Raw genomic sequence first — 22,424 nt, 5'->3', positions numbered from 1 at the left:
AGATACCCGGCGCTGCATGTGTGTGTGTGTCTGTGTGTGTGTTGGAGGGGGGGGGGTTACAAAAAAAAAAGTTTTGGTAAGTAGGAAGGATCGAACCCGAAACGTTGAGGTGAAGGTAAAAAAGAAAGTGTGAAAAAACTCTGACAACTTACCACTCGCCCACGAAGGTTGAGTAACTAAACAGAGTTCAAATTTAACGATGAAAAAGTTAAATTGACAGGTGCGCGATTTTAATGATCACACCATAGATGTCTTGCAGTGAATATTTACTGTGGGATAGTTATTTTGGTTTTGTTTCCCAACATTTGTTTCGCCAAAAATGTTAGGGGGAAATCAGCTCCCCATAGAGAGGAGAGTGTCCATATGACTAGCAATTGTCTGATATAAGGAGTTTCCCCCACATTGATCAAACGCCCATTGCTTTCTGGGCGTTCAGATCAGTTCCGCTTTTATACAAAAAAGCCGAATGAACACGTGAGAAGCCAAAATAGCAAGAATTTTATAAAAGTCGACGTAAATAAATCTAGACATGACGCGCATTCGCAAATCGTACATATTATGATCTTGGGGGTATATAAAGAGTTCTTAGTACCCCCCCTCTCGAGAAGCCTGGCGAAAAAAGCTTTTCTTGGACATACAAAAATGTGTGCACCGCATTTGCCTTTTATATATATATATATATATATATATATATATATATATATATATATATATAAATTTTTGGATACTATTTAAATCCAATCATTTTATAAAAAAAAAAATTAAAACAGCCTTACCATAATAACAGTTGGTTATAGTTTTATAACAATGTGGTTCGCTTAATTATTTAATGACCAACCAACATCATCATAATAATTAAGTTTAACTTGCAAAATTCTGTTTTTAAAAAATAATTATTTTAAAAAAAAAAAAAAGGGTAAAGTTGAATAAATAAAAATGAAACAAAAATTAAAGTAAAATGACACTCGGGTAATACCGTTTTTTATTTTGTTGCTTTCTTTAACTAAAGTATCATTGCTTATAAAGGAAGGCCAGAAAGCCACTTGAGGATAAGGGTTTATAAGTTTGTTAGGTGGACGGTGAGATAACACTATGGTTGGTAGCAATGAGGCTATGTTGACCAAAACGTTGTGAATCAAAATTATCATTTGTGTTCGAGCAAAACATTCCTTTAAAATAAAAAATTCTTTACCAATATTTTATCCTTAAAACTTATGAGTATTCCATTTAATACCATGTGTATCAACCCAGCATTGCCCGGGACACACTGAAGTCATTTTAATTTTTAATTTCTATTTGCTTGCACAGGTTTAAATTTAAGGCAGATAACTACTATTATATTCTTCAATCTAAAGTACGAGTCATTACTCATGCTAAGTTTTAATTTTAAATGACTATTTAAAAAGCTATTATTGGCTGGATCAAACTATTTTAAAAATAAAATAGCTAAGTATGTTATTATATTGCCAACAAGAAATGGAAATTGGCTAGTCAGAAGCAATGTTTGATTTGTCAGCTTAAATGCTACTTGGGTCTGATTTTGGAAATCCGACAAGAGAACTTTATATGTTCAAAATGAAAAGAATCAAAATCAATTAATCGATCTGCTTTTCTTCTTTTTCCATAAACTCTCTTTTCTTGTGACTTTCTTTCCAATTTTAAAACCTACTAAAAAACAAAACAAAAAAAAAAAAAACACCTATTTTAAATGCACCTATTGACATGACTTTGGATTATAGCCGTGTCGAGCACTGCCATTCATGTTGCCAGCCAGATGGTTGCGTTGGTCCCTGGCCTACTGCAAACCTCATCCAATCTAAAGAACTATTTGGCACCACCTACACCTGACTATTTCACCGGAAGTAAGTGCACATACATACATAAATATATTTCACATACCTAATTATCTTTCTGCATACATACATATATGATTTTGTGTCGCAAATATACATTTAAACAAACATTGAGAAAAATGGATGTTTCATGACAGCTCCATTTTTTTTTTTTTTTTTTTTTTTTTTTTTTTTTTTATCGACTTTTCCAAATCTTGAGACAAAGAATGAAGGAAGCATCCGGAATTCGTTACATATGGATTTATTATTATCTAACCTTTCGTCAAAAATAATGACATAATACATCAATTTCATTTATGTCTTGATAGAACAATCAAAAGAGTTAAAAGTTCAAAGAATCTGAATAAAGAAAGCGTTATTTTGCCAGTATGTGTGTATGGATTTGTGTGCAAGGGATATCGTGAGACTGTATATAAGCTGTTGCTATATTTAGTAGTCCATAACTGTGACTTTGTTGTTTGCTGAGATGCCAGTAGCCAGGGTTATGATCAGAGTTATTTACATGGTAGCAGTGTTATGACTAACAAGGGTTCATGTGACATGTGTATAAGCTGTTGCTGTATTTAGTAGTCTATGACTGTCTTGTGTTGTTTGCCGGTATTCACGACCAATCCAGATTAAGTAGTTTACTCTGTAGTAAAACTCATCAAGGATAATGGCAACGAAATCTATTTGTACATAATATATCAACTTTATTTATCTATTGTTGAACAACAAAAAGTAAAGCGTTAAAAAGAAATGAGTTCAAAGGGTTGAAACATAGAAATTGTTATACCTGAATGTACATGGACCTGTGGGTGAGTTTGTTAGGCTGACCAACTGTTGCTATATTTAGAAGTCCATGACTGTAAATTGTGTTGTTTGTTGATATGCCAGTAGCCAGAGATTACAGCCAGAGTTATTTGCATTAGTAGCAGTTATGACTGACAATGGTTCCTGTGGCAAGTTGGGGCTCACTGCATCTAATTGGCAATAATGCTTGAGCATTCGCTTATATAGATAAAGCAAACAGTTGTCTGGCTCCGAGAGGTAAATTCTTTCTGATTGGCTGCTACAGACAGTATTAAGTATTTCAATCAAATAAACATGGAATATGTCAGAGATCGTTTCTCTGCTTCTATTATTGTTGTTAATGTTAGAACAGGGGTTTCACAAGGGTATGAAGTAATATTAGACATGGATGTGTTTAAAACGGAAGTTTCCACATAAGATTAAATTAAGCAAAATAAAAACAAAAACAAATTTCCATTAGAAGTTAAAGATTGGAATTAGAACTATGTGTTCATGATATGGCGTAATGGTAAAGAAAAACAAACATATAATCATCAATATGATGACTACTAATTTCGCTACCCATTGTGCTGACTATCTGCTATGTGTCAGCAAGACTCCAGCAGTTTTCTGTCTAGGAGATGAGAGACAATTAGTTTAGGTTAAACAGATTCGCCCATCAAATATTACAAATGGCTTATTAGTATCGTAATGTTACAGGTATAGAGGATATTTTATTGCTTTGACCAATAATGTGACTACACATTACTTTGTGTTAATTTGTATTAATAGACGCTCATATTGCACAAGTCTACCAACAAGATAACCTATGTACCCTGATGATGACATGTGTATCAAAGCCTTGAATAATAATAATAATAATAATAATAATAATAATAATAATAATAATAATAAATCAACATTTGGTGAACTTTGAATATTTCCTTGATTTCTTTGTCAAAAATAAAGAAAAATTTCTTAGATGAAAAACAACTGTTGTAAACATCCATTTCTTTCAGCAACGTTCGTTTAAATATATATAATGTATGTCTGTATAATATACACGCTTAGCTATCCAATATACTTGAAGGTTTGGTGACCTTTATTTTTTATTTTTTGTTTTACATCAAACCATAAACCACCTATGAGTTATCTCCCCTTTCCAACCTCGCATCTAACTGTGTGTGTGCATGCTCTAACAACAATAATGTCTACAATTGATAATTAAATGTATGATTATTAAACCCAGCTTGGTTGACTGTTGTTGCATCATATTATAAACTGATTAAACCAACTAACACATCTTAAGAATCATTCAAGATTATTACAAAAAATATGTAAGGTAAAAAAATAGAAAAAGGTTGCTTATTTTTAATATATAAATTATACAGAAAAATGCATAAAAATGCATAAAGCTCTCCTACATTTTTAATGGATTTCTTTTTAACTAATTAGTCATCACTTATCATAGCTAAAGTCCATAAAGTATAAGTGATAATGAAATGAATAGCTTAACAGTTGGATGATGATAAATATCAGAAGATGAATGGATAGAATTTGATGATTTCTGGGGACAGCTAGTGACAAATGTTCATTATATTTGAAGACGACCATGTTATAGCTCTGAGGGAAGAAATCTTGTGATAATGTAATGTATGAATATACAACACAATTATCTAGAAAAAAAAGCTTATGATTCTAAATCTATATTATAAAGATGAAGGTTTGCGAGTCTGCCTGTACATCTACAAGAAGGCAAACTACTAGACAGATTTTTATGAAATTTGGAACATAAATTCTATTTTATATCTAATGCCTAGTAGGTTATGCTTGATTTATTTTTGAATGGAGTATATATATATATATATATATATATATATATATATATATATATAATGATAATCAGTGTGTGAGTACTTATCAATATACTGTTTGTGTATATGTATTATAATTAAATGGATTACAAAATTTATGATATAATTAATATTTTGTAATCATACTCCAAAAATCAACACTTAATGTTTATCCATATGTATGCACGTTTCAGAAAATTGTTATTGTTATTTTTACATTGGAGTAAAATCTGACAATGTTTTATGTTTTTCCTCATCAATATATAGACTTTACTAATTCCAATACAGATAATTCCAATCACAATTGTTTGGATTCTTTAACTTAAACTTTTCCTTAATGGTCTGAAGTCATAACATGAGAATAACAATTGGTAATTAATTATGTAGCTAACTCTTATAATGTAGGATGGAGCATATGAATTAAAACCAGTCACCCAAAATATTGCAGATGGATAATCTGCTCAATAGAGGGGAGTTAGATCCTCTAGAGCTGAAATAAATTGTATTGAACTTTTGAACGTCACGTGAGACACTGAGTTATTGATTGAAGCAGATGATGCTGAAATTATTAAACATCCAGTTTTGAGTCTATTGAACAGTTAAGTTAACAGCAATTCGAATAATGGCGCCTCAGATTAGTGGGACTGATACGTGAAAAAACTGTCAAGGTAGGCCCTGAAACAGTGTATATTCTCTCCTGAGGCTCCAACATTATCTGTAGACCAGAATGGATCACCGACAAGGGGAAAAAGAAACAAAAACTTCATTATATACAATTCTACAGGGAGAGGGAGGCTCCGAAATGGTATGTATTCTCTTCTGATTACCTGACATTATGTGGAAATCGGAATGAATTACTGCACAAATTAAAACATCTGATAAAATTAATTATGTACAGGTCTGTAAGGTAAGCTGTTTCTTCCAAGCAACAATGTTTTATTCTATATATATATGCCATCTGCAGGCAAACTTTTGCTGTATCACAGCTCTTCGATATGTTAAAATTGACTATCAGTTTGAACTAGGATAAAAACTTGTTCATTTTTCTTGATAGTTAGTGATTTTTACTCTTCAGCCATCAGTCATGAGCCACGAGTAAGTGAAATCTTAATGTTTATATAAACACTGTAAACTACTCAAGAGTTCTTTGTTTTTATGAAGAGCTCTGCATTATCGCTAATAGTAGTTGGCAGTTTCACTTTACACAATATGTAATTATCCACAGACGCTTTTTCTCTGAATCACGAATCTTCAGTGTGGCTAACCGGGATTGAAATGCGATCATTATGTTGTTGAAAGTAATCTTTATCATTTGGTTGTTAGGCATAAGCCACACATAAGCGAACTCTCATTGTTTATAAAAACGCTATCATCTACCAAAGAGGGCTACTTTCATTTTTACAAAGAATATATTTCTATGCACACAGTTTATCATATTAACCATAAGATACTTAACTCTTTTAAAAATTGATTTAATTTTAGGGATTTTTATGCTGAGAAAATGTATTGTGTGCGTGTGTGTGTGTATATACAGGGGCCACCATAAGTAACTATATAATTCTATTTCAACTTATATCTCTCAGACTAATAATCGTTGGATAGGTGAGCAGCTTTGACAGAAATTTCTTTCCAAATTCTCATTAGATGAATGTCATGTCCACGACTTTCCAGAATCAAATGAAAACTGCAATTTTTTTGCACGTTTATTATGCATATGGATGTAATGTGTATGTGAACTAAAAATGGAAATAAAATAAAAATTATTAAATAGATAATAGTTTCTGCTTTTGAAGGATATGAAATAGATAACATTTTTAAGTAATAAAGTTGCAAGTAAAAAAAAAAATATATATATATAGTTACTTATGGTGGCCTATATATATATATATATATATATATATATATATATATATATATATATATATATATATATATATATACATATATAGTGCAAAACTTTGTTGAAATTCAAAGACTTACTTTTTCTTTTTTATAACTTTTGTTTATTTTCTCTTGGTCTATATATATATATATATATATAGACCAAGAGAAAATAAACAAAGAAGGTTCACATCATTTTTCTCATATAAACCAATGTGTAGCCATTCCAAGGCAATCTTATTTGGGCTTTGAATACTGTTATTTTTATTTTAATATTTGGTCAGGGTTTACTTGTAGGTTGAAGTATTCTTATGTCGCGTTGTCTTGACAAACCTCTGTATAGAGAAACTGAAGACACTTGAGGATGATATTTGGTTGACAGTCCGGCTGATGTGGATGTGTCAGTGTGTTTAGTTTAAACTAACAGTGTGGAAAACGTTTCAATTGATTGAATCAATGATAAAAATTTGACAAAAATCAACATTTCTCTTTTATTCAAATTTTATTTCTCTAATGAAACCATGTTAACAAGAGAAAATGGTTGATAACAATTTAAGCCTTTTTTCACTTGTGTCGTTTTTATCGATAAGCTTATCCAAAGTATATTTTGTCAGATTAATTTGTTTGAATTGATCCATTTATTTGGGTTAATTTAGCGAATTAGTCTTCAGAGATTTTCTAGTTTTCAATGATTTTTCTTTTTAGTTGGTCTGAAGGTCCCGCTGTGTGCAGTGTCAATGGATTATGACCAAAAACTACAATAGAGCACACAGTAGTTTTTCATACACTCTTATTATTAGTATTATTCTTTACTTTACATCAAGCTCTCTACACAGAATTTCCCTGCAAAGAACTCCATAGGGATCATCGTACATCCAATTTACTGAATTTTTATACATCTGGTAGGTTTGAGCTTGCATTCAGATATATACAGATGTCTGGAATAGAAATAGACTTTTTACTATTGGAGCTATCATGAAAGTGTTAAGATAAAGTATTTATTAGTGTTATAAAGCTCTATTTGAAAGGATTATGAGCTTTGTGTAAGCAAGATAAGCTTCCTTTGATCAGATCTGTTCTGAAATCTGAAATGTCGATTTTTTTTTTTTTTTTCATGTGATAACAGGCTCCTTCAGTCTTTGACAGACTATGAATATCCACATAAGGGTGCCTGCACGTGAAATTTTTGTGGCAGGAGGTGCACAATCTACAACCACACCTCTCTTGAGTCGACATTGTTAAATATCAGTGGCAAGTGAAATGTATGTACAGGATGACGGGGAAACAAATGCTGAGATAAGCGGAGAGCACATACAGCGCCTAGAATTCCCAAATGGTCACTCATCTGGTACTAACCAGGCTCAACGTTGCTTAACTTTGGTGATCTGATGAGAACCAGTGTGTCAAAGCGATTATGCCACACACACACACACACAGGCCACAGGCTATATATATATATATATATATATATATATATATATATATATATATATATATATATATATATATAAGTTAAAAGAAAAAACAACCAAAAACTTAGCCTGATCTCATAAATTTATTTCAATCTAAGATGTCCTTTTCAAATGAGAGGGCCAGAGGAGGTTTATCATCTAACCATGAATGACTTTCTTATTTGAAAAGACTCTATTTGGTGTAAGTAAATTTATGAGATCGAGCTAAGTTTTTTCCTTTTTTTTTTTAACTTTATTTTTGTTTATCTATGCGTTGAGTTCTCCTACTTAAAATTTCCTACCAAATTTGCTCTACCCCTTACAGATATAGCATTCCATATATATATGTGTGTGTGTGTGTGTGTGTGTATAGTCTTGGAAGTTTTTTAAACTTTAAAACTATATACAGAAAAACTTATTTAATTTTTATATTTTTGATCATTCGTTAGAAAACTATTTAAGTCATTTAATTACCTGCAATTGCTGCACCAACTTGCTAAGTTAAAAGAAAAAACAACCAAAAACTTAGCCTGATCTCATAAATTTATTTCAATCTAAGATGTCCTTTTCAAATGAGAGGGCCAGAGGAGGTTTATCATCTAACCATGAATGACTTTCTTATTTGAAAAGACTCTATTTGATGTAAGTAAATTTATGAGATTTGTATATATATATATATATATATATATATATATATATATATATATATATATATATATATATATATATATATGAAGAAATGTGCAGAACTTTCACTTTCGAAATGATAACCAAGTAAGTGAACGCTGTCCAGATGGTTTCCTTGTTGACAGTTTCTTTTCTAGTGAAACTGATATCCAAAATGTTCTGCGTTTTGTACATTTCCTTTATAAATAAATATTATACTGTTACTTTAACAATTGAGTATTCCATTGAATTCTTTCCACACTCTATAGAACATATATATATAATGGTTGTATCACTGTAGCTTCCCTGACATAAATCCACTAGAGACTCCAATATTTGTCATAAGGTGCTCGATGACAAGTAAAGAGTATCTATAGTGTATTTATTGGCTACATATGTGCATACATGTTTCTACTGAACTTACTTTATGAACGCAGTGTCATCGGCCAGGTCTTTATAGCGTGACCAATGATGCTGCACTTCTGAAGGATTGCAACAAAAAACATGCATGCACATATGTAGCCAATAATGTTCGTATAAATAAATAAACATACTATATGTATATGTAATATATATATATAGATATATATAGAGAGAGAATAGACATAGATTTTTAAAGGATATCTGTATTTTATATTTATAAACAAATATAATTTACGAAGTTAGAAAATTCTCAGTTGTGGAGCAGGTTTAGACAATGTCTGTTTTAGTCAACAGATTCAGATCCTGCTCGAGTTTTATTTTTATCTTTGTAAATTTTCTATATTCCGGCCGCAGAGAAAATTTAAAAAGAAAAAACAGAAATTTGTATGAATCTGCATGGTGCAACTTTTGAACGGCTTGATTCCGTTGTTGCCATTTGTTTCCTCAGTTCTTTCTAGAATCAAATGCATACAGTAGAAAGCATATGAAGCTTGCCAACATCCATTTGAAAAGGAATAGTGTTATGGAACCAAAAGGATTCAAACTTGACATGCTCAGGTCATCAGTTTACATCCATATCTATTGCATTATAGCCACTTCCCTACGTAAATAATATCCATTTATATTATTATATAAAATCCGTTATTAGCTTAATTCATATATATATATATATGTATATATATAGAGAGAGAGAGATAAAAAGGAACAAACCAAGTCACATGTCCATCAACGTTTCGTCTTTATTGTAAGACTTCTTCTGGATGAATAAAATAAAATAAAATCCCAGTACAATATTTAGAAATATATTTGTTATAATGAAACATTTTCAAATATTGTACTGGTGTTTTATTTTCTTCTATTCATTCATCCATAAAAAGTCTTACAATAAAGACGAAACGTTGATGGACATATGACTTGGTTTGTTCCTTTTTTTTTATCTCTTTATCTTGTCAGAGTATTATTTCCATTATTCTCATCACGTACGTGTGTGTGTGTGTGTTCGTTCTTCCAACCTCTGTTTTTTTTTACTCAAATCATGAGAGATTGTTTCAATAGACAGGACAATAACAAAAAAAAAAAAAAACCTGTCCATCTCTTCAGATAATTCGAACTAAAAAAATTCTGTTTTTTACTAAATATACCTCCTAATATATATATATATATATAATCAAAGTTCGAACTTCGAAGCTTTAAATTTTTGCACTAACCAGCAAAAAGTTCGAACTTTGAAGCTTTAAATTTTTGCACTAACCAAAATTCTTTTGTGAACATTTTTCTCTGAAGAAAAAAGCCAAATTTTTTTAAACTCCATGGAATAAGGAAATAATTCGCTCTATCTTGTATTCCTTGTTTTATAAACAATAAATGTTCATAAATCATAATTTGCATAATTTCAATTCCCTTCATATGTTGATGTTCTATCTCGAATATTGGGCATTTTTATCGAGATAGCATTAATCCATATATATTAATATTCATATTTGCTTTAAAAAATTTTAAATACTGAAATATATTTATTGAAGTCGATAATATCTACATGCACATTTGCTCTTGCATCAGCAAACATAATTTTCAAATATTTCTATTATAATCTTACTGCAACCACTACCACCACCATGACTACTACTACTACTACCATTACCACATAATTGCACCACTCTGCTTATTTATTTGTCGTTTTTGGAATTGCTAACTCTGCAAATACCTTTCCTTTATAAAATGTGTTGCTCTGTTCCAAAGCATAAAACAAAACTCCTTTCTGTGATTGACTGACATTGCAAATTCTTTAAATCTTTCTAAACATTTAAAATATCTCCTCTCTCTTTCTCTGACTTGCTGAAAAAGAACTCCCCCCCTCTCTCTCTCTCTCTCTCTCTCTCTCTCTCTCTCTCTCTCTCTCTCTCTCTCTCTCATATATTGCTTGCATTCATATTTTTGTACGTGTTTAAATATTTATTTATATGTAAAAAGGTGTTCCTAAAAAAATGTTCAACTTATTTACTTGTGTACATTCTCATTGATTTTGTTTTGTGTTTTTATTTTGGTCTGATTAGTATACATCATTATCAAAGGTGAGAGAACATATATGATGTATGTGTTTTTTGCAGCTCTCATTATTATTATTTTAATGCCGAATGGATAGTTTAATGTATTTTCAACATTTTTTTTTTAAAAAGAATTCTAAATGTAAGAGAAGAGCCACAAATTAAAAGAATTTAATTGAACAGCAAATGGACAGTAAGAAAATTATATTTCAATTGAGTTTTTTTTTTTTTTTTTTTTTTTTTTGTTAGTTCTATTTTTTATAATTTTAACCTTCCAGATGGTATTAAATAACAGTAGTTATAATATGTTGTACTACAGAAGTCACTCGGAAATTCTTCTGGGTGACTTGGCACTGAATATAGTCTGATGCCCAATCATGATTTGTCTTGTTTTCTGCTTTCTTATGAGTGGTTAGACTTTGTTTCATCTATAAAAAAAAGGCTTTAAATCGAGTTAAAAAATAAGGGGGTTGGATCTTATTTTAAAATTAACAAGCATTTATTGACAGGTAATTACATTCTGCAGATTATGGTAAGTGCATCTTGTAATCATTTGTTTAATAAAATTCAGCAATATTTTATTTCCCACTTCAAATGTGCTTTTCTTTTTAATTTTATACATTCATGTTTATACCAGCAAACTCATCTCATGTCACGCCTCTTTAAAATTGTTTTTAGTTGTTTTTTCTTTTCTTTTCTTTTCTTTTCTTTTTTAAACAGGCTCTTCAGATTATGATTGATTATTCACCAGATTTTCAAAATATAAATCAAGTTCTATTTTTAAACTGATTTGTTCAATTTTTAGAGTTTTCTGTTAGACTTAACCTGAAATAATGATAATGATGGAAAGATGAAGAAGACAATCGCTGTAGAAAAAACGTGGACATCGAAATGATGCATGAACAAGATGAACTTTGGCAAAAATATTTTAATCAGGAATCTTGTTCAAGAATATATTTATACATTGTTTTAAATTGTCAGGAAGACATTTGTATTTTCATTTCATATACTTGGAGTTATTTCACTTTCAGAATTTGTCTAATTCATGACTGAGGTGAATGCAGACATAGCAGTATTCTTTTTAATTTTTTATTATTATTTTTTTTTTTAGAAACTTACTGGAAATTGTTTCCTGCTTTGTGTTAAAATATACACTTTTATCTGATTTTCATGTGAAGACTAAAGTGTAGTATCTGTTCGGTTTTGGTATGTTATCCTCCCAGGCATTACCTTTCTTTTCAGAAAAGATACTGATTTACATCTGTTGCTTATAGCACCATTCACAAGGAAGAACAGGTGTTTTTGTTTGCATCTGCAGCTGAATTTTCTCTACATTGAAAACAATGTTTTGTTTAGGGTGAACTAAAATAAACAAATAAAAAATGATCCAAGAGTGTGAAATTACCTTATAGTAACTCCTAATTCCTGACTCAAAGTGATAGTTTGCAAACACCACAAAAATGCTAATTAAAAAAAAAAAAAAAAAAAAGTTGCATATTTTAAAGAAAGTCTGTTCCAAATTCAAATAAAATAGAATATCTGTACTAGAAGAAGAAGAAAAAATTTTTTTTAATAGCTGTCAAGCCCATTTGAAGCCAATCTCCACATATTCTGTAAAGAAAGGACACAAATTATCGACAATCTAGTCTAGTCCTGTATAAGTAAATTGTTGCTATGACAAAATATGATGTATGTCAGTTTGAACAGCATGCACACTCAAATAAAAAAAATCAAATTTGGATTATTCAAACTATTGTTTTCATCTTAGATGCTATTTTCACAATGTTTCAGCAAATATAACCTCCGATCTTCTTTTATCTTGTCGAACTCGGGCAATCTGTATAGAATTTCGAACGGAACTTTTTATTTAATCTACAGAGGTAGTTTGCTTTCATTTCATCAGCCATGATTGGATGGAAGTCTTAAGTAATTGGCAAATGTATTTTTTATGTTGTCCACACTGAGGATTGAACCTTCAACCTCTAGAAGACTGTTACTTAGAACTGATTATTACTTACACACGTTATCTGTTATACCAGAGGTCCTTGTTATGGATGATAAATGAAAGGTTCTGTTCAAAATTCTGTACAGATTCCCGAGTTTGACCAGATGTGCTCGAAGAATATGAATGGTTGCTCTGCTGAAACGTTGTGAGAATAGCATTTAAGATGAGAACTGTAGTCTGAATAATCCAAATAATACGAACTTAATGTTTACTTGTGCAAAATAATTCACAAATTTTTCAAGGAGATTAAGCCTTTAATAGAAATCAAAGCATTTACTATAGAAAAGAAAGTTGTGAAACAATTCGAGCCACTAAAGAAAGAGCTAGAAGAAACGTCTCTACACACAGTAGACAAAAATCTAACCTTAGAAGTAGAATGTGTTATTTTGAGGTCGCTATTTCTATCATCTGTAAACAAAGATGTGTAACATTGTATGATTGATGTTTCATTGTTAACCAAGCATAATCCATTTGTGGTGAAGATGACCAATATATATATATATATATATATATATATATATATATATATATATATATATATATATAAGTGTTGGAATGATTAATCGGAATTGGAAAAATCAGAACTTTTTAGGCTATTGGAATCGAGAAAATTTTGTGTCTATTTTCTGATGTCAAAAACGATTCGTTTAATTTTCTTTTTCTTATTTGATTTTGTTTAAAATAAAATGTTCCACTACTGGTAGTTATAAAAATAAATAAATAAATATTTATTGATATTCAACTAACAGTAAAACTAAAATCTATAGATCCCCCCTCCCAAGCTTTTTTTAACGTTTGAGAAAATGGATCCACATTTAACATGTTTTTACGCTAATAGGGGGGGGGGGAATAACAGGTCTGTAGTTAAATATTTAGAGGTTTATAAAGAATCGCAATCGGGAATTTAATACGAAATCAGTAATTGTAATAGAATTGGGAAAATATTGGAATCTTCCCATCACTAATATATATATATATATATATATATATATATATATATATATATATATATATATTAACATTCATTTTTACACTACAGTTTCATGCTTACGCAATCATCAATGTAGGGTAATAATTCCTGACGGTCATGAGATTCGAACCCAGCCACGAAGCCACCTTTTGCTATATTTGTGGAGCCTCTACCTCAGGGCCACCAAACTATTGCTATGGGAATGAATGGAATTAAGAACTATTAAACGCTGAATTCGGGCGAATACATGACGTAATCTAAAGTTCATATGAGTGAAAGTCGTGAACATTGCATAGACTTTAGTTGATTGCCTTAATTATAATTCTGCAGACAATGCCCATCCTTTTCTGTTCTTAAAGGGGCATGATAATTAAATAATAATTATTCATTTTTACCTACAGACACTAGTGTTTCATGCTTACGCAATCATCAGCGTAGGGTAGCAATTCTTGTGGTGTTGAAGAGTGGCAGGCTAGAGACTATTATGAAAGAGGAAGAAAAGGTTGAGGAGTTCAACGCTGGTGATTTTAAGGGCATTAGTCTTTAAGCTTTGTGAGAACAGTATTGATATGTCTTGTCTTTAATTATTCCATGCAAATGCCAAAACAAAAATAACAACATACGAATAATGCAAATTATCAATCCTCATAAAAAAAAAAAGATGAATAATCAATTCATTTCAGGGGTTACCGTATGAAATAAAACGATTACTTTCTCACCTTTCAATATTCAGAAAATTTTCTTTCTCCAACTTTTGTGAATAGTTACAGACTCTTTCTCATCTCCTGTAAACCCTTTAACAAACTGTGTTTCTTTTCATCCAGTTATTTTCGATAGAACTAAATTTATTCACATGCAACGAAACATTCTTAGGTGGGTGGGGACAAATAAATAAAAATATCATTTCCTTTCTTTTTATTTTGAGCGCAACCAATTTTAGAAAGGTCAGTTCTATTGGAAAACTTTCTCAATAAGATATCTCGTACATGGGAGATGTGTATGGAAAAAAAATACCCGGGTGTATTGATTATGCTGATTCGATTATTGAACCACACAATGTGAATATTAATCAATAGTAAATTAGAATTCTAGTTATTAATAATGCTGTGTTGGGGGGGGGGGTAAAGGGAGGGATTATTTTTGTTTGTTAATTTTAATATTTTTTAAAGATATTTAGTTTTTGTTATTTATAGAAAGGGTTGTTATTTTTTTTTTAATTAAACTTTCTGTTGGTGGTAAGAGTCACTTTTTTTTTTTTTTTTTTAAATTAAATATTTTTTATAAAGTAAGGGGAAAATAATTTATTTTCTATTTATATATATTAGAAAGTACCCATTCAAGGATAGATAAAATTAAATCCCTGAACAGAAATGTTTTGCATCACAATTATGTTTGCTTGCAAAGGAGGTCACCGCTTATCAAAGCCTGAAGGCCACTCGGGGATAAAGTTAATGGGTGTACAGTAGTCATCAGGACAACAATGTAGTAATTGTTAGTAATGGGATTTGGTATAATTTGGTTATTTAAGGGGGGGAAGCTCAGCAAGAATTTATTTACATTAGACTTGCAGATATATTGTAATCAGCTGGAAAGCAGGCCAGCAGAACAGAGTTCCACAGGCAGGCAGTTTGGGGAAAGAAGCTTAGTTCATGGAATCCATGTTTGGATGTAGGTACAAATAGAGAGTGGGAGGGAAATTAAAAGGAGGTAGATTATTACTAATCGCCTGAGGTTAGAAAAAACATGCCAGAATGCTGACAGGATTGTTCAAGCATTTTTTGTAGACCAGAGAGACCTTATCCTAATGCATTGGGTTTTGAGAGCTTCACCTGACCTTATTCCTAATATACTGAAAGATGTGTGTGTGTGGGGGGGGGTAAATAAAATACTTAACATTCTATAAATAAACGATATTATCGTTTTTTTTTGTTTCTTTTTTTTTTTTTGTACTTTTGTTATTATTCAGACTGAACCATTCTCATCTTAGTTGTTATTTTCACAATGTTTTGACTGATGTAACCTACACCCTTCTTCAGGTACATCGGTTTTTTAATTTCAAAATCTTTGTCAAACTCGAAATCTATACAGAATGTCGAACTAAGCACTTTATTTTATCAACAAGGGTAAATTGTTTTCATTCTGTCAGCCATGACCGGGTAGAAATGTTAATTATGTTATTCTTCGTTATTATGAGCATATGCATATATCTAAATTTATATATGCTATATTTTTTAAACAAATATTAACAATTTTTATACATACAGACACTAGTGTTTCATGCTTATGCAATTATCGGTGTAGGAAGTGATAAATACTGCTGATCGGGAGATTCAAAACCAGTCACAAAGTCACTCTTTTATCTCAAGGCCACCGATAATTAACATAAGAATTGAAGGATATTAAGTGCTTATAAATGCCAAGTTGGTGGGCATACATAGTAAACAATCAGAGAGTATTCAACCGGAAGTTGGAATGTTGCATTTGCACTAAAGTTGACCACTTTTTCTTAATACCCTAAAGAGGACTCAACTTTAATTTCTTAAAAGGGCTTATAAACTATAATAGCTTTTAAATAAATATTAACAATTATTTTTATATTTTTAATTTTCAATTTATATTTGTAAAGATTCTTCTGGGTTTCATAAAGTAAAAGTTTATATGAAAGGAATTTTTGTTTATTAAATTGTACAAATAATAAATTTTCCTTTCAGTTTACGGTTTGTATATCAATAATTTTCCGCTTTTTTTGTTTTTGTTTTATTTTTTAATGTGTGATAATTGTTTGGCACTAGTTAAATTTTTTTTTTTTTTGCCAAATTAAAAAAAAATACATTTTTATAATTATTATGTTTTAATTTATTAATATCAAAATAATTATCATTTTCTATTTTCAAATCACTTTTTCCATTTGTTATATTCCTTGAAAACGTTCATTCTGTTTATTTTTGCTTTTTGAAAAATTTACTTTTTTATTTTATTTCTTTTAATTTTATTTTTTTTTAATACTATTTTCATTTGCTTCAGTGTTTTTCATTTATTTCAATTTCCTTCAGATTTTTAGTAATTTAAAAAAAATTTTCATACATATTTTTTATTTTCACACGTTTTTTTTTTTCTGATTTTTCTTCTAAAACATTTCTCCTATTTTACTTGTTTCCATTTATTTTCTTTTTTTATTAAAAGAAAACTCGATTCAATATTTTTAACGACTCTGCTCTATTTTTCCCATTTTTATTCCTCATGAATTATTTTTAACTTTTCTTCCTAATTCCTTTTTACGTGTTTCATAAACCAAGTAACCAACTGAAAGGGAAATTGAGAAACGATAAACTAAAAACATTTTTTCCAAATTTTTTTTAGATGCGGATTGATAATTTATATTATTTGAATTTTTCCCGATTACTATTCTCATCTTGGATGTTTATTTATTTTTTTCACAACCTTGCAGTCGATATAACCTCAGACCTTTTTCAAGTGTATTTTTCGAAAAGTAGAAATCTAGAACCTATACAAAATTTGTAACTAAATCCTTTAATAAGTCTACAATAGTAAATTGTCATTGTTCTCTCAGCTGTGACCATGTACAAGAGTTACTTTATGATTAAGTTATGAGTGTACAACCTTCCTCAAAAATGACTAAAAGAATTGCTTCACCAAATGTGAATACTGGTAAAGCATAATTCTTATATATAAAATATATATATATATATATATATATATATATTTATATATATATATATATATATATATATTTAGAAAAGTATGTATTAATCAGCAAAGTTAAGCATAAGAAAACGTCTCAAACTTGAAAGTTTAAAAAAAAAAGAAAAATATCAATCGCTATAGAAAAAAGAAACAAAAGAAAACGTCTCATTATTGAAAAAATGAAGGGTTTCCGCCTGAATTCATTTCAAATAGGAGGGTTGTCTGACTTGCTTTCTTCTTTTTCCTAAACACTCGAAATTGTTTCGTCCAGTATGTTTTTTAATTGTATGGAAGACAAGAAAGGAAGTAAATTTACTTGTGTAATGACAATGAAGTACACACACACACACACACACACACACACACACACACACACACATATATTAGCCTAACAATTCCCTATGGTTTGAAATCCAGAAACCTCTGTGTAACTTAATTGCTATAAGTATATTTTCATAACTTACCATATGTATATACTAGCAGGCCGCCTGCCATTGCTCGGTCATAAAATACGCTTAAATATGATATTTTGATTAATGCAGATTTCATATTTATTATATTGAAGCTATAGTATAGTAGTATAGATATAGTAATGATTTAAAAAGCTTTTAAAAAATGACTTGTGCGCCATCACAGAGAATCGAAAGCAAAATGTTTATCATGCAATTTACTTTTTCCTTTAATGTTAATGCCTGACTTATGAAGACATGTTGTCTGCAAGGCTAAAAATTAAAACATGAACCAATAGCTATTACGTTAGCATGCATATTCATAATGCTATCGTTCGGCCTTCACTTGGCAAATTCCATTTTTTAAATTTTCACGCTTTTGCACCGATTTTCCCGGGCTAAAACATAAATATAAAGTTTCACATGGGTTCAAATACCTTATATATAAAGCTTCATGTCTGTAGACGAAAAACTGACAGAGGAGTTTGGTAGACAAAATTATTTAAACAAATATATATACGCATACATAAATATATATAGGAAGAGATTTGTGTTTACTATAACCTTTTTATGCAAATATTACACAAGTATAAATCATGTAGAATATCTGCATGAATATAATTACACATAATAGTTAACTCTAGATGATCATCCCATAAGAAAACCGAAAAAACTAATAGGAAATTAATGAAAATAAATGTTTAAAAGAATATGCGAATTAGTTAGATCTTTGTTGTTTTTTTTTTTAAGTTGTATTTTCTTTTTAAATAAATAGAAAAAAGGGTTTTTAATATGAATATCAATACACAAAAAAAAAAAAATAAATTTATAGGAGTATGGATAGAGAGAGATAAAAAAAAAAAAAAGAACAAACCATGTGTTCATCAACATTTCATCTTGATTGTAAGATTTCTTCTGGATGAATATAATAAAGACAAAACGTCAATGAACACATAATTTGGTTTGTTCCATTTTTTATCTCTCTATCTCGTCGAAATATTATTTCCATTATTATCATCACACACACACACACACACATATATATTGCATACACATTGATCTTTATTATCAAGTGGAAGATTCTTAATAGTGATGGGACGATTTCAATATTTTTCCTGATTCCAATACAATTACTGATTCCATGCTAAATTCTCGATTCTGATACCATTACTGATTCCGATTTTGATTCTTTTAAATCTCCAAATATTTAACTATGGAATTGTTATTTCCCTCGATTTTCGTAAAAAGCACATGTTAAATATGCAGATATTTTCCTAAACGTCAAAATACACTTGTGGAGGATGATCTATCGATTTTAGCTTTACTGGTAAGTTTAAATCAATAAATATCTATTGTTTTATCATTATTACCAGCAATGGAAGATTTTGCTTTAAAGAAAATCAAATAAAAATTAATTAAAAAGAATCATTTTGGCATCGGAAACTAGGTACCAATTTTTCCGATACTGATACCCCTAAATCTTCCGATTTTTCCGATTCCAATTAATTGTCCCAACACTAATTCTTAGATATTATTTTCTACGGTAAGAATTGAACCTCCAAACTCTATAAGACTGTCACTTGTTAAACAATACAATTATCCATTGATTACACCCGATGAAGGTCAGACATAACATCAGCCAAAATGCTGTGAAAATTAACAACTAAGATGAGAATAGTAATCCGAATAAACTAAATAATTCAAACATTCTGTTATACCAAATCTTCCTTTAAAAATCCCAAAATGGTAAAGTGGGTTCCAATGCTCTTTTATTAGATCAATTGTGGCCCAACCTCTCCACCCATGACAGTCCTAACCGCAACTACAAAGAAATTCATTCTGGTAAGAATCTGTAGAAATCTCTCTAGTGCTCTTCTCACAATCTTCCAAGTATTCCTTTGTCTGTAGAAGTAGTATAAATGAAGAACCGTTCTTCATTGAAGCCAAACTGTTTAGTCCTTTTCTTTTTGTTTTTTTAACTCCAGCTTTTGTTTTTTTTTTTTTTTTTTAGTAGTTAGTTTAACTGTTTCATCTAACAAATTGTACTAAATTATTGTTTTCGTTTTTATACTTAACTTTCAACATTTAATATTTTCGAAAGAATGGACAGTAAAAGCAGGTTGAGTTTGGTAAAATTGTTCCAAAAATCATGAATTCCTTCAGCAAACATTTGTGTGTTAGAAGTGTAAGACAATGGTAAGGGATGAGAACTCAGATGTGGAGGAAGCATATTTGAACTAGCAGGGGTTACCCAGCATTGATCGGGAGGAAAAAGGGTTACATAACTTCTATCCTGCTCTCTTTTCCTTCCCCTCGTTTTTACCCTCATCACCACCCCTTCTTTCTTCTTTGTCCAGTCCATTCCTCTTTCGAGAGAGAGAGAGAGAGAGAGAGAGACACACACACAGAGCCAGAATAAGGGAAATAACTTAGTAGAAAAAGTTACTTCCCTTTATGTTACACTAGCGGGGGTGCCCGGCGTTGCCCGGGTGTTTAGAGGTGGGGGGGGGGGGGTAAATCAAAATAAAAGAATAAGCGAAGTAATAACCCTGTTTAAATATTATATAAAAAAAAATGTTAAAACTTCTAAAAAAAAAAAAAAAAAAAAAACGAACGTAATGCAGACGAACGATGTTAAAATTTCTTAAAATCGGAAAAACAAAGACAAAAAAAGAAAACGCGAATGTGATGGTAAAAAAAAAAAAAAAACGAACGTTAGGCAAAACGAACGATGTTAAAATTTCTTTAAAAAATCTGAAAAATAAAAACAAAAAAAAACAGCGAACGTGAAAAATTGCATAAATAACCCCGTTTCAATATTAAACCTTTAAAAATCGAAAAAAAAAAGAAAAAGACGTTTCACATCACGATTTGAACTTACAACCTTTTTGATAATGATGCTGCACTTTAATCAACTGAGCTAAGAGGACGTTGACAAAATTGGGTTGTTTTTTTTTAAATATTTAAACTAATTCAAGTTCCGACGTCATTTGCGTATGCGTAGAAGCTATCTTGTGATGAGGGAACGGTTTTTTGCTACTCCCTCCCTGTGCAAAAATGGCCAGTTTAAGGTGAAGGAATTAATATTTTTGGCCAATTTTTCGATATTTGTCGTCCAAGATACCAATCTCGTGAAAATCCATCGCCTCTGTCAAAAGTTTTTGCGAGACATACAAACAAACATATTTTTGCTTTTATATATATATATATATATATATATATATATATATATATATATATATATAGACTAGCAGGAGTACCCGGCATTGCCCGGGTGTTTCGAGGTGTGTGTGTGCTTTTAAATAAAAATGAAATCGGGGTGGGGGGTGTAGGATCGAACTCGAAGCCCTGAGACGAAGTTTGAAAATAAAATGTGAAAAAAACATGAACCGTTCGCCCAGCCAGAATGAGTTACTGAAAGATGCTTGAATTTATTTAAGTAAGAACCAAATTGACAGGTGCCCGCACGGAAGTCGTAGAGCGTTACGACGACAACGACGATGACGACGTAAGCAATAGCTATCCAGCAAATGAGGTCAATATGACCAGGTTTGTTTGTTATAAGCGAAGTAAAAAAAGAAAACATAAAAACGAACGTTAAAACTTAAGCCCGGGGGGGAGGGGTAATCAAAACATTGAAAAAAAAAAACACAAAAAAACTATTTAAACGATATTAAACTTTAAAAAATCGGTGGGTACCCGGGTGTTTTTGGGTGTGTAGTCGGGGGTGGATAAGCGAAGTAAAAAAAAAAACAGAAAAACGAACGTTACATGAAAAATGGCTTGAATAACACTGGTTCAATATTTAAATTTAAAAAATCGAAAAAAAAAAAAAAAAAAGACATCTCACACCACGATTCGAACCCAAAATGCACTAACCAATTGAGCTAACGCAACGTACATGAAATTTAGTCAGTTCTTCAACAAGTAAATCGGGTCATGACGTCATCTGATGCATGCGTAGAACCGGTCGTCCTTTTATTTATATACGTTATACATCCGGGATTATGCCAATTAAAAAATACCAACTCCACAGGTGTTTTTTGTGCATTTTTTAAGTTTACACTGGACATATAAACAGACATTTATCCTTTATATAATAGACTAGCATGCCTACCCGGCATTGCCTGAGTGAAGAGAGGTGGTATACAAAGGATATTTAGCAACTCCCTAAAAAAAAGAAAAAAAGTTTTGTTTGAATAAAAATTGCAAATTTTAAACGTACATTGAGATTGCTAGACATATGACTTGCAAAAATGTCGACGCAAAAAGTGACCCCTCTTTGTAAAAAACGGCCTAGTTGACGAGCACAGAATTAATCTTTTGGGCCAAATTTTACATATTTTTTGTCT

The 22,424-nt window shown here is 30.5% G+C and overlaps 1 protein-coding gene across 19 annotated transcripts in view; it reads left to right on the top strand.

Moving 5' to 3' along the window:
* Positions 1-22,424, top strand: part of LOC145239793 (DENN domain-containing protein 5B-like) — a 410,159-nt gene that overhangs the window by 327,632 nt on the left and 60,103 nt on the right. For 7 of the 19 annotated variants that reach the window (XM_080103312.1, XM_080103310.1, XM_080103304.1 and 4 more), the window contains one exon: positions 19,849-19,914. The exons of 4 other annotated variants lie outside the window; for them this stretch is intronic. In XM_080103312.1, the coding sequence (XP_079959438.1) occupies positions 19,849-19,914 (66 nt within the window). Of the gene's footprint in view, positions 1-1,739; positions 1,863-19,848; positions 19,915-22,424 lie in introns of all 19 variants that reach the window. 8 more of the 19 variants (XM_080103300.1, XM_080103297.1, XM_080103298.1 and 5 more) reach the window with 2 other exon arrangements.

The sequence above is a fragment of the Euprymna scolopes genome, chromosome 19, assembly GCF_053919585.1.
Source record: "Euprymna scolopes isolate OS-2025 chromosome 19, ASM5391958v1, whole genome shotgun sequence".
In the NCBI taxonomy this organism is placed as follows: Eukaryota; Metazoa; Mollusca; class Cephalopoda; order Sepiida; family Sepiolidae; genus Euprymna; species Euprymna scolopes.
This window is presented reverse-complemented; position numbering and strand designations above follow the sequence as displayed.